This window comes from Herpailurus yagouaroundi, unplaced genomic scaffold, assembly GCF_014898765.1.
Source record: "Herpailurus yagouaroundi ecotype Mexico unplaced genomic scaffold, PumYag 198, whole genome shotgun sequence".
Taxonomy (NCBI): Eukaryota; Metazoa; Chordata; class Mammalia; order Carnivora; family Felidae; genus Herpailurus; species Herpailurus yagouaroundi.
In genome coordinates, this window is record NW_024412429.1 from 14,575,236 (window position 1) to 14,589,069 (window position 13,834).

The 13,834-nt window shown below is 37.7% G+C and overlaps 1 protein-coding gene across 2 annotated transcripts; it reads left to right on the forward strand.

Moving 5' to 3' along the window:
• On the forward strand, positions 1-11,109 carry FBXO5 (F-box protein 5). 2 transcript variants are annotated; one of them, XM_040448836.1, is made up of 5 exons: positions 1-120; positions 5,692-6,412; positions 7,604-7,694; positions 8,886-9,068; positions 10,185-11,109. In XM_040448836.1, the coding sequence occupies exons 1-5, from the start codon at positions 18-20 to the stop codon at positions 10,434-10,436; spliced, it is 1,350 nt and encodes a 449-aa protein (XP_040304770.1). In that variant the 5' UTR covers positions 1-17; the 3' UTR covers positions 10,437-11,109. The 2 variants fall into 2 exon arrangements, with proteins under 2 accessions (XP_040304770.1, XP_040304771.1); XM_040448837.1 differs by lacking the exon at positions 1-120 and adding an exon at positions 146-163.
• Positions 11,110-13,834: the final 2,725 nt, after the last annotated feature.

Here is a 13,834-nt window from a genome sequence, read left to right on the forward strand (position 1 = left end):
CCCCGACTTCCACTGGCATGAGCCAGCGCCCCTGCCGCTGCTCTCCACGGCCCCCCTCCAGCTCCTGCCGCTGCAGCTACAGCGACCTGACAGCCGCCGGGCGCCCTCGGCCCTCAGACAGTGAGTGTGAGGAGAGGGTGCGGGAGCCCGCCTTCCAGGAAGGGTATGCGGGGTTAGGGGGCGGCTGCTTCCGAACCCGACACCCTCCCGAGTCCGAGCGTGCGCCTCACGCCGGGCCCGGCCGGGCCTGGCCGGGGCGGGCGGCCGCGGCGGTTCCTGCGGCCCCGGGGAAGGAAGCCTGGGGCTCGGGGAGGGGAGGCCAGATGTGCCGAGGCGGGTGGCGGGCCCGGGTCCCGCCTTCCTGGACGCCAGCGCCCAGGGAGGTGAAGGTCTCGGCCTTTGAGGGCGCCCTTCTCCTCTTGCAGGATCTACCTATCCTCGTCCCCACCCGGCATGAAGAGGCGCCAAATGCCCCTCCCCTCCCCCACCCCGGGGCCCGGGGGCTCTGACAGGGCTCGCGAGCCGGCGGCCCCCGGGGTCTGGCCGGGCGCCTCAGCCCCACTTCTTGCGCCCCTTTTCCGTATTCAGCCCGCAGCCTCGGGGCCGCAGTCCAGTGCCCCGGATTTTCGCCGCCTCACCCTTGCTGGCGGGCGCGGGAGATCCTGCTGGCTTATCTCCCGCCTCCGCACGGCCCGCGCCCTGAGGGGCCACCTCCCCGACCCCCCAAGGCTTCGCCTGGGCTTCCCCCCTGCCCGCTCCCGCCAAATGGAGAGACCCCCTCGCCGGGCCGGGCTGTACCGGGACGTCCGAACAAAACCTTTTTCTTTTTGTCTCGGTTTTCCCCTCTGCCCGGTAACCCGTTCCCCAGGCCTGGCTGGGGTCCGGGCGGGAAGCACTTTTTACTGCAAAACCGTGAATTTGCCCTCCGGTACCTGATTACCTGAGAAATGAAGAATTGGTTATTTTTTCTTTTTTTTCCTGCGCTCCTGAAGCCCTGGACAGCCCTTGATTCCAAAATTCGGATAGAGTGGAAGGCCCTCGAACGGTTATTTTTACCCTCTTTGTGGCTATCTGAAAAGAGATCCAAAGGCATTTATTTTTGCCTCAGAAATTACCCCCAATTTTTTTTTTTAATTGGTTCGACTTTGTGAGATTGGGCAATCCCTGCAAGATGCCGCTTTCATTAGAAAAGGAACTTAGAAGACTGGAAGAAAAAATAATACCTGGCTTTTAACAGGGTTAGGTCTATTTCTAGAAGATCCTCCCTCCTCCGTCTCCCTGTGACCTTCTGAAGCTTGATGGCTTTAAGAAGTGTTTTTTTGTTACTTCCAGTTTGCCTGGTATTATCACTTGGCTCCTCAGAATATTTGCCGTCTCCAAGAGTTTGATCTCCTGTTTACAGAGTTGAGAAAATGAGATTAAAAATTTAACGCAGCCAAGTATTTTTGAAGGCAGGCTTTTCTAAAATTTTCTTTTAGAGATTACGGCTGATTCCCCGTTTGTGGCTGCAAGCCTTGGGGGTCTCAGATTCTTAAGGAATAGCCATGCTTAACATCGCGCACGTGTGATTATTTTCTAGGTATTGGGATTGTAGAACTTAATCATTTAACGTTGGGATAGTTGTAAAACTTTTTAAGCATTGTAGCCTATTTATGGTATTTTCGTATGGAGTGTCACTTCTGCCTTAGAAAGTTAAAATGGAAGGTCAAACTTTGTGCAGTTAACTACAATACCACCTTTGCACGATTGGACAGTGAGTGAGTAAATGATGTTTAAAAAATGCAGTATATCGAGTCTTCAACGACATGAGGCAGATATTAGTACCTCCATTTTAGAAAAAAATGAAATGTCACAAATCTAGTCAAGGCTGAGGAGGTATTTTTACTTGAAGATGGATCTGATTCCTAGGAAAAGTATGTAATCTGTAATACATAGTGTGGAACGTATTTTGCTATTTTTAAAACATTCATGATTTTCAATAAAAGGATTACAAAGGGATTTGGCTTAAAAATGTGATAAGAATACCATATGTGATGGGACTCTGCCATACATGTAGTCCAGTTTTACATTCTTAACCCCATTTTGTAGATGAGAATACAGAGGCTTTAGAAGTTAACTGCCTCCCTTTTCACCAATTCAGCAAATGGTACTTTATAGCTTAGATGCTCAAGACTTAAACCCCAGGGTACTTTTTTACTCCACTTTCCTTCATTCACATCCGAAGCATCCACAATTTCTGTTGACTGTATTCTCCTAAATACATCTCACATCCACCCAATTATCTTCATTTCCACTGCAGTCATCCCAGTATCAGTTACCCAAACTGCATGGACTCCTGTGATCTACACTTCTAACTAGCTTTCCTCTTTCCGCTTGTACCTTCCTACAGTCCATTCTCTACAGCTGCAAGTCTTTTGACAATGTAAACCAGATATCTGAACTCAGAACCCCTCAGTGCTCTTTATTACACAATGAATAAGATCCGGTCTGCCCTAAAATTGTACAGGCCATTCTACTCTCCCAACCTTACAGTATATTATATAATTTCACATTTTAAAACTAAACCTACAACCAGCATCCAGATTTTGGAACCAATAAAAGGAACTAGAGTTCCGTGGAGGAACAAGTGATTCTATGGCTGGAACAGGGAAAATAGAAGATGAGCCTGGAGCATCTTGTGCCAGAAAGTAAGAAATGCTCCAAAAACAAAATAATGGAAGTATTTCAAGTGGGTATGAACTTACACAGTGGTGAAAGCTGAAACAATTTGAGCAATAACCTAATGTAGTATTGGATTATAACCCAAAGACTATGAGCCTATATGTATACTTTATTTATATACACACACACACTTTTATCTCACTTTCCAGGATTAGGTAATGGAATGGACACTAAATTTATAGTCAGGAATGGTAATCTGTCTCTCTTAACTACCTGTGAAATTGTGGGCAAGCTACTTAGCTGAGCTTCAGTTGTCCTTATTTGTAAAACTAAGATAATAACCTCTTCACCCTACATCAGAAGGTTGTGAGGATCGAATGTTTGAAAACAAATTGGAATTGTAAACTTCTAAACAACTATAAGACGCTTGGTACCTGGGTGGCTCAGTCAGTTGAGCCTGAGACTTTGGCTTGGATCATGATCTCATGGTTCCTGAGTTCAAGTCCCATGTCCAGCTTTGGGCTGACAGCGCAGAGCCTGCTTTGGATTCTGTCTCTCTCTTCCCTTCCCCCACTTGGGCTCTCTCAAAAGTAAATAAGCATTTAAAAACAATTGGAGTGCCTGGGTGGCTCAGTCGCTTGAGCATCTGGCTCTTTGTTTTGGCTTAGGTCATGATCTCACAGTTTGTGCGTTTTAGCCCCATGTAGCCCCACATCGGGGTTTGCGCTGATAGCTTGCAGCCTGCTTGGGATTCTCTCTTCTCTCTCAAGTAAATAAACTTAAAATTTTAAAACAATTAGAAGATGAATGAATCATCATTAGCTCTAAATTTTAAAGAACTTCATGTTCAAACAGTGGTGTTGAATGCAGGGTTCTATGGGATAGTTCAGTAACAACTGTGCTAACTAAAATGAACAGGAAGAATGCTTTTGAAAAGAATTAAGAGTTTCTGAAGTACGTTTTTCATGCCTCTTCCTTTTAGGCAGCTAAACAAAATAAAAGGTTTGTCTTTGTAGGTGTCTTTGCCCTCAGATAAAATGTGGTCATATGTAAATCATACTTCATTCTTGAGGCAAAAATTAAAAGTCTGTCTTGGAATATTTTAATCTTCCAGGTGAAAGAGAACCCCTCAATAATTTATTCTAGCATTATGATTAATGTTGGTGTTAGCAAATGTTGTTTGTTCTTTATTTGCTTTTTGTATACTTGAACTTAGTTTGAAATGAGTTTTTAGGGCAAGTCCAAGTTTTAGTGGTGTTCTGAAGTATATACTGTGTGTCCTTCACTGTGTTAAACATTGGGAATTTCAAGAGACTACCTCCCTACAGGTGTTCTTTTAGTACTTAAAGGTTTTGCTCTAAATAAAAACTGTAAAATTTAACATGGACAGATTACCAATACTTAGTACAGACTAAACAATCTGACTGGTACATACACTTAAAAGATAGATTGTTACCTACCTATGATTGGTTTGCAGGGGTAATAGTAGGTGTAGAATACATTTGAAGCATAATACTATTCATATACTCAGCCTTCAATAATGTTAAGTAATGTTCCTGAATCAATCTACTGTATTCCTTCCCAGAATTGTGCTTTTGTTCAGGTTACCTTCAGTGAATGCTTTCTCCAGCCTCTACTGCCTGACAGAATCCTAGCTATCCTTTAAAGCAGTAGTTCTCAACTGAGAAATCAGACGTTTTGACACCACTGCCTCTCCCTACCCAGTATTTGTCAGCAACTGGTGATTGGAGACATTTTTTATTGTGCCACAGGGAGTAGAGGCTGCTAATGACATCAAATGGGTAAAGCCTGTTAAACATCCTAAAATATAGAGGGCAGCCCCCAACAACAGAACTATCCAATCCAAAATGTTAGTAATGCAGAGATTGAGAAATGCTGATGTAAAGATATTAAGTGCTGCCTGTTCATTTGTAGCTTAGCTGATTTCTTAGTTGAACAATTAGTTGAACTAATTGCATAGTTTGTTAATAGTATCATAATTTGTTGTTTTTCCCTCTTATGCTGCTTATAAATAACAAGCACATTATCTTCTCCAGTTATTTAAGACAGCTGAACAGTAATGCACACCTGGTTCCCTACCACCCTCACATTCTTATATCTTGTCTTACACCAATTATAGTGTCACTCTTACTTACCAGATCTTCTGATTGGTAGCTGAACTATTAATTCTTCTGACTCTTTGGTTAATTAGTTATGAGAAATCTTCATTCAATAATTGAAGATTGCAGTCTCTAGCACATACTAGGCAAGATAAAGGGAGATGTCCCTGTGCGTGAGTTCACTATCCAGTAGGGCAGACAAACATCTTAAATATATCAGACTGTCACCCTTACCACTGATCCAAATAAAACTTAAGAGATGAGAGCTCTGGGACTTCAAGGAGATTTTAACTTAAGGGTATTTAAATTTATTGACTTTAGTTCTTTCTTGAGTAATTATTGTAAGGCTTATAATAATTGCTAGTGTTTCACTCATATAAAATTATTTTGATTCTTACACACTTTCCCTCTCCATTGGTCTTAAACATATTTACTGTCATTGGTTTGGGTTATGCTTAAGTCAGAGCTGATTTTAATGCCATTTCAAGTTCAGGGATTGTAGAAGTGTTTGTGATTACTATAAGGATTTCTCTGACTTCAGACCCCACTCGATGCATCACATTTCCTTATTTGTTCCATAAGCACAGATACCTATTAAATAGTCCCCTTTTCCAGTATTTTTTACTCAGATAACAGACTCGAAAAGCCAAATATTACAATTATACAATTGTACAATTATACTGCTTTTAGCAGTCTTCCGAGGTACCCTTTTAAGAATAAAATGCATGTACTTACTAAAAGATTTAAGTAGTATTCATTGTCACATCTCAGTAATTAAACTTGGATTCTTTCACAGGTATATAGTGCTGAGAGAATGCAAAGTAATTAAACCTCTGTATATCCCAATATAAGAAGTAGAAATGTATGAAATTTTTGTCATTTAGTAAGTGCTTTGTTTTGTTTCTTGTAGGTTGTAAAGAAGAAAGTTCCACTCTTTCTGTCAAAATGAAATGTGATTTTAGCTATAACCATATTCATTCTGGACTTAAGTTAGTGAAGCCTGATGATAGTGGAAGACAAGGTTCCTGTACTCCTGCATATTTGGAAGGTTCTTATAAAGATTGCATTAAAGACTATGTGAGGTTATCAGATATTGGGTCACCAATCGTGAGCCCCAGGATTGTAGAACTTGAATCTGAAAACGAAAACAAGCTCTTTCATAACAAGGAAAATCAGCATGTGCCACAAATCCTTGATAGTTCAAATGAGATCGAAGAACTAGAGACCAGTGGACCTTATGAAGACAGTGGCTATACTTCATTTTCCCAGCAAAGTGGCTTCAATGAACATGAAGAGAGTAGCCTTCCCTTGGAAAATTTCAGTGACAGTCCACAGTCCTGCCTGCTTCAGATGCAAAGCCCAGAGCAATATCCCAGCAAAAACTTGCTGCCGGCTCTTCACTTTGCCAAAATGGTTTGTTCAACGTTAAAAAAGAATGCCAAACGAAATCCTAAAATAGATTGGGAGAAACTGAAAGAATTTATATTCAGTGGAAATTTTGGACTGCAGAATATAATTGGAAGGAAAATGGGCCTAGAATATGTAGATATTCTCAGTGAACTCTTTCGAAGGGGACTCAGACATCTCCTAGCAAACATTTTAACACAGCTCAATGATATGGACTTAATCAAGTAAGTATGGTTGCTTTGAGTGTTAGTATAATCCACTGAACATTTTTGTTAAGATGGCTCAGCACTACCAGCTCATACAAAGACAGAGGGAAGTCTTTTATGTTGTTTGAGGTAATGACTGCCTGATAGCTGGTATTTGACCACTTGTATGCCACTAAGATGAAAGAAGATTTTTAAAGTAAGCATTTAATCCAGTTATTTCAAATTTCATATTTATACTATTAGCAAACTATTTTTGTTAAATTGGGATTTTTGTTTCTGAAAATTACTAATACTTAAGCTACATCATACCTACTTAACTATAAAACAACAGCCTAGTTCTGGTGTATAGGTCCAGTAGGCTTTATGAGTTCTGTCACACTTGAAAGTATGAAATAGTTCCTGATGTTTTTAGGCCATTTTTAATGTAGGGCTCCCCTAGGTTTGACAGTGATAAAAATAGGGAAACCCACAAGTGGATCTGATTGTGACTGTTTCCTTAGAAACCTCGTATTTCCCTTTCTTCCTCATTCTACCAAATATGAGTTAGGATGAGGTGACAGAATTAAGGTAATTATAATATAGACTATTGGATTAGATCCCACTCAAACAGGTGTGTTTTTGGCATTTTTGGAAAAGTTGTTAGAGGTACTTATCACTGGTCTTTATGAAAAATAGCTAAAGCAAAATAGAAGTATTAATTTTTATAGTTGGCTACCTTCTTGAGGGATAATTGGCATCACAGCTTCTTTGTTAACAAAAATGGATTTTTGAAATTGATGTCTACTAATAGCAGTTATGTCCTAGAATACTTTGAAATTTGTCTACAACTTTTATTGATATCGAATAGCTAACATAGTGTCATATATATATACTAGGGGCAACTTATTTGATGTTTGCAGATATTGTGAAAAAATGAAGTATCAAGGAATGATTGCAATGGTTCTTAAGCCCAGATGTACTTAGAATGACTTGATAGGGAGCTTTTAAAAACAGGACTCTGGCCCCCATTTTAAGCCAGTTAAACCCAAATGCCTAGGCATGGGACATCCTTAAATCTTAAATGCTGTAGGCAATTCTAATGTATAACCAAGTTTGAGAAGCACTGCTAATAGAAATTTCTTTTTTGCACTGTTAGTATTTCTGTAGTGTGTTCATTCCTCTTACCTCTTTGTGATGCCTTGTTTCCTTTATAACCTTTTACTTTTCCAGTGTGTCTAAAGTGAGCACAACTTGGAAGAAGATCCTAGATGATGATAAGAGAGCATTGCAGTTGTACAATAAAGCCATAGAGAGAGTTAATGTAAGTCTTTGCAGTTGATGTTTTCATTTTAAAAATATCTTAGAACATTACATTAAAATATAAAAGCTCGTGCTCTTTACCTTTACAAATGGGGGAAATAGGACAGATAACAGGTAATCTGGAAATCCTTTACATTCACAAGGCATTTCAGCTTTTCACTAGAACTCATTAAGCAAAATTCAAAGACAAGGGGAAAGGAATTCCACGTAAGCCATTATTTCTTGGATTCTTTCTAGAAATGGAATGTCCAAAAGTACAAAAGGGAAAATTGGTCAGTTCTCTAATGAGAGTTGACCATATAGCTAATTTTCATTGCCATTTGTATTTTTTCAGTTATCAACATATTAAACATTCTTAATGCAGAAGAGAATTTATCTGCCTTCCAAAATACTTGGTAAATTTCAAGATGTTTCTGAGAATATCTGTACATGAATGAAATTTCAGGCCTAGCAGTTGGCAGACTTGGGTCTAAATTTTGGTGCTGCTACTTACTAGCTGTATAACTTTAGACAAGTATTGCTTAAATTCTCCAAGTTCAGTTTCTTTATTGATAAGGTTAGTATTAATGAGAAGTTTTCTAATCTAAAAGGTTGTTTTGAATCCATGCATGACATTGAAGTGATACTTAAACATGACTATTGTCATTTATTGATGATAAGATAAAAGCAATGACTTTTTGTTTTGGCATCAGTACTTTATAAATCATGTATCTGGGGTACCTGGGTGGCGCAGTCGTTCAAGTGTCTGACCTTGGCTCAGGCTATGATCTCGCGGTTCATGAGTTCCAGCCCCCAAGTCATCAGGCTGTGTGCTGACAACTCAGAGCCTAGAGCCTGCTCCAGATTCTGTATCTCCCCTTCTCTCTTCCCCTCCCCTGCTCACTAGCTCGCATGCTCTCTCGCTCAAAAATAAACATTAAAAAAAATTAAGTACATCATGTATTAAATGCTATATAGACTCTAAGTATTTAGTGCTTTCTCACAATTTCTGGTTTGCAGTTTCTGTCAGTATTATCTGTGTGAATAGTTGTATGTGGCTATATTTAAGCATATGCAGGTAAATTGGGTATAGGGATAAATCTTTTACATTCTCATTTGCCCTTTTTTTACATGTACAAACAATAAAAATGCCTGATTGTTAAGAATATAGGAGGATATTTTTAAGTCCTATTAAAATATTTTTTTTAATTAGGAAAAGAACATTAAGTTTTCACCACATGCTTCAACCAGAGAATATGTTATGTTCAGAACCGCTTTAGCTTCTGTTCAAAAATCAGCAGCCCAGGCTCACCCCAAAAAAGATGCTCAAACCAAGTTAAACCATCCAGGTGATCAGAAAGGTTCTACTTACAGTCGACACAATGAATTCTCTGAGGTAATTTTTTGTTTGTCAATAAACTAGAAACTTATGGGGCCTTTATTGTTAAAAGGATTTAGAGTAAGAAATGGAGAACTTTAAATTTAATTATAGCATAAGTAGAACTACTAGGGAATTATTAATGGAGATGTTATCTTCTGTCCCCCTTCATTCTGGTCTCAAAAATGTTAGAAACAAACAATTTATAACTCAAGTAATCAAGTTAGGAAAGTACACAGAGATGTCTTTCTATGCAAAAAATAATAGCTACCATTTGACATTGTTTATGACCACTCAGTGATGTTGAGATCTAACTTGGAAATGCTAAGGAAACCTTGATTTTTAAATTTCTTACCAAACTTGTTCAATACTACATTTTGCAATTGCTGCCTTTTATATCTACGGACCAGAACTAAACTGGAAAAGGCCAGCTTTCAGAAATTGAAGCCCTCCTATTGTACCTTCAAATCATTGGGTAATGTGTATTGTAAGTTCTACTGAACACATGGAAAATTTGGCAAGCTTAATTTAAAAAAACATAACGTCACCTAAGTGCATCTTTGAAATGTTGACTGCCTTCATGCTGGTCAATAAGTATAAATTATAGTTAAGTTTTATTTTCTAAGTGTTCGTTACATAATGACTAATACAACCTGTAACGATTCAAACAGCAGTTATTGAGCATCTGCTATCAGGTAATCCATGGATAAGAAAACATGGTACCCTTCATAGCCTTGTAATCTAGAATGGAAAATGGCTACATAAAAATAAATGCCATATAACGTGATAGGTGCCTTAAAAAATCTAGAAGTGAAAGAGCAACCACCTCCTAGTAACACTAGAAAGACTTCACAGTAAAGGTGACATTTAAGTCAGGCATTGACATGTAAGTAGCATTCATGAAATAAAAGAACATGTTTAAAGGTAGGATTAGGAAATAGCCACTGGACCAGTTGACAAGTGATATTATCTCACTCATTGAACAGTGAGCTCCTTAAAGGCAGGAATTGACTTATGTGTGACATTGGTCCTTTATTCATGTTTTGGGGAAGCCTCAGAAATGCCCTTCTTGTTTTTACCAACTAAATTACATTCAATTCTTAACTAAAATTTGTTTATGGATTTTCTTTCTAGGTTGCCAAAACTTTGAAAGAGAATGAAAGCCTCAAAGCCTGTATTCGCTGTAATTCACCTGCGAAATATGATTGCTATTTACAACGGGCAATCTGCAAACGAGAAGGCTGTGGGTTTGATTATTGTACAAGGTGTCTGTGTAACTATCATACCACCAACGAATGTTCAAATGGCAAACCCCTAAAAGCCAATTATAAAACAGGTCCTCTGCCCGGTACCAAAACAAGCAAGAAGAATTTACGACGATTGTGATCTCTTGTTAACAATCAGTTGTACCTGATTATGAAGGTTAGTTAGAAAATGTTAGGTTTTAATTTAAGAAAAGTAAAATGTATTGTAATTTCCAATTTTGTGTTGAAATCAATGTAGTACGTGGGATTTTCTCCCCTTGAGTAAAGACAATATACAACTTAAAATATTTTACAATTTAATTTGAAAAAGTTTAAAATTATCAGTATAAATCAGAAAATTTAAATATTTTAAGAAAAAAGGAAAAGTGGCTATCTGATGTTTGTAATTCAGGGATAAAATAAAATTGATTCAATTTTATGGTAAAGGAAGACCATGTAATTTTACCTAGATAATCTTAAATAGATATCTTGTTTACCATCTATTAGCATTTGAGACATTTTATTTGCCCTACCAAATTAATTCCTATTGCAGTAACTTCTGGAGTCTGTTAATTTAAGTGTTTTGTCATCTTTCTTTAACCTCTTTTTCAGTGTGTACATTTCCCAAAAAAGTACCCTTTGTGAAATCTTGCTTTTTCCTATTTGTGAAGTCTGTATGTTTTAATATTTTTGTACATAATGTAAATATTTCTGTATTTTTATGTCAAAGTAAAAAAATAAAGATCTCTTTTGTATACATATACATCTAAATGTAAATTTTGTACCTGTTATGAATAAAATTGTTATAAGCTTAATAAATAATGTGAACCTTTTATTTTGACAAACATTTTAATCTTAGAAACAGCTAAATTAGGAAGCTATAGGAGACTGCATTGTAAAGTAAAAATGTTATCTTTGACTGCATTCAGAACACTTGTTTTAATAAGAGCCCAGGATAAAGATACATATTTTTTTATTCCTTAATTCTAAAGTTGAATATATTTTGGTTTCAGTTATGGATATGATGAAATCTAAGAGTTTGAACTCAGACAAAAAGTCCTAAAGATTTAAGGGTGGGCCTCAGATTCTCAATAGAGCTTTAAAGACCCTCAAGGCTTTTGCCTTCCATCTCTGCAGAAGCCTAAGGTAGAGGATTTATCTTAAATGGGTTTATGGGTGTGTCTTCTCTAATAAAATAAAGCCTCCAATGAAATTAGCAGTGACTTAAGCAGCTTTATTGAGGAAAATTGACAAAATAGACAACATTCAAAGTATAATTTGACATTTTGATATGTATATAAATGTGTGTGTATGTATATACATATATTTGACATATGTCTATACACACATGAAGCCATCACCACAATTAATGAATGTAAGTATAACTAAATTTCTGCCCAATTTTTTTTAATGTTCATGTTTTGAGAGAGCACAAGCAGGGGAGGGGCAGAGACAGGAGACAGAATCTGAAGAAGGCTCTAGGCTCTGATCTGTCAGCACAGAGCCCAAGGCAAGGGTCAAAATGAACCCTGAGAGTCTACGGTCATACCATCCTGAACGTGCCCGATCTCGTCGGAAATAAGCCCTGAGATGACCTGAGCTGAGGTCAGATGCTTAACCAACTGAGCCACTAGGCACCCCCTCTTTCTGCACATTTGTAATCCCTCCTGCCAGTCCCCAGGTAATCGCTGATCTGTCAATGTTGATTAGTTTGCCTTTCCTAGCATTTTATAAATGGAGTCAAAGTGTGTACTCTAATTTCACCAGACATTAGAGATTCATCCATTTCGTGTGTACCAGTAGTTAATTCATTTTTCTTACTAAGCAGTATCCTGTTGGGTATATCAGGTTGTTCATATATTCACCTTTTAATGGACATTAGCTTCCAACCACCCCCCACCCCCTTGTTTTTTTGCTATTAGAAATGAAGATCTTGGGGCCCCTGGGTGGCTCAGTCGGTTAAGCATCCAACTTATGCTCAGGTCATGATCTCGCAGTTCATGAATTCCAGCCCCGCGTCGGGCTGTGTGACAACAGCTCAGAGCCTGGAGCCTGCTTTGGTTTCTGTGTCTCCCTCTCTCTGCCCCTCCCCTGCTCATACTCTCTGTCTCTCTCTCAAAAATAAACATTAAAGATCTTGTAAACAGTATACAAGTCTTTGTAAGATAGGTAGTATGCTTTTATTAAATAGTGAAATGCTTGGATTATATAAGTAAGTGTATGTTCAACTTTTTAAGAAAATATCAATGCTTTCCAAAGTAGCTATAGCATTTTACCTTCACCAGCAGTGTATGGGAGTTCCATTTATTTCATGTTCTCAGTAATACTTGGTATAATCAGTCTTTGTAGCTTTAGCCATTCAACCATTGTAATACAGGTGTAGTAGTATATCATGGCTTTAATTTACATTTCCCTCATAACTATGTTTAACATCTTTTCATGTTATTTGCTAACCATAAATTTTCTTTGGTAAACAAATGACTTGAGTTTGTTTTAATATTGGTATTTGAGGGTATATATTCTGGATAGGAGTGCTATATCAGGGTATAGCTTATCTTTCATTTTCTTAGCTGTGTCTTAGAGTTTTTATTTTGATGAAGTCCAAGTTACCAATTATTTATCTTTTATGGATCATATTTTCAGTGTTATATCTAAAACCTGCCTAACCTAAGAGCATACAGATCTCCTATACTTTCTTCTAAAAGTTTATAGTTTTTAATTTCACATTTAGGTCTATGATCCACTTGAAGTTAAATTTTGAATATGGTATAAGAGGTATGGACCAAAGTAAGTATCCATTTGTTGACAAGACTACCCTTTCTCTACTGAAATGCCTTACATCTTGGTAACAATCCATTTTACATAAATATGAACTATTTCAGGACTCTCTTCTGTTTAATTGAGCTTTGTCTGTTGAGTTCCAATCCACACTGCCTTGATAACTAGCTTTAAAATAAGTTTGAAATCAGGTAGTGACATTTTTTTCTTTTTAAAAAAAAATTAATTTTTAAGTTGTCTATTCTAGGGTCCTTTGCATTCCTACATATATTTTATAATTAGCTTGCCAGTTTCTACAAAAATACCTAATGGAATTTTTACTGGGATTGTAATGAATATTATTCTATTGGGTTAGATAAGGAGAGAATTGACATCTTAACATGGAGTTTTTCAGCCCTTGAACATAGTACTATTTGTATCTTTAAAAACCTCTCTTAGCAGTGTTTTATTATATATGCAGTGTTTAATTATATATGTCTTTCACATCTTGTGTCATATTTATTCCTGAGTATTTTATATTTTAATACTATTATGAGTATTTGTTTTTTAAAGTTTATTTACTTATTTTGAGAGAGAGCAGGGGAGGAGCAGGAGAGAGAATCCCAAGCAGGCTCTGTACTGACAGCAGGTCTCAGTCTTCATGAACTGAGATCATGACCTGAGCCAAAATAAAAAATCAGACACTTAACCTACTGAGCCACCCAGGAGCCCTGTAAGTGGTATTTTTAATTTCAGTTTTCAGTTGTTCATTGTTAATATATT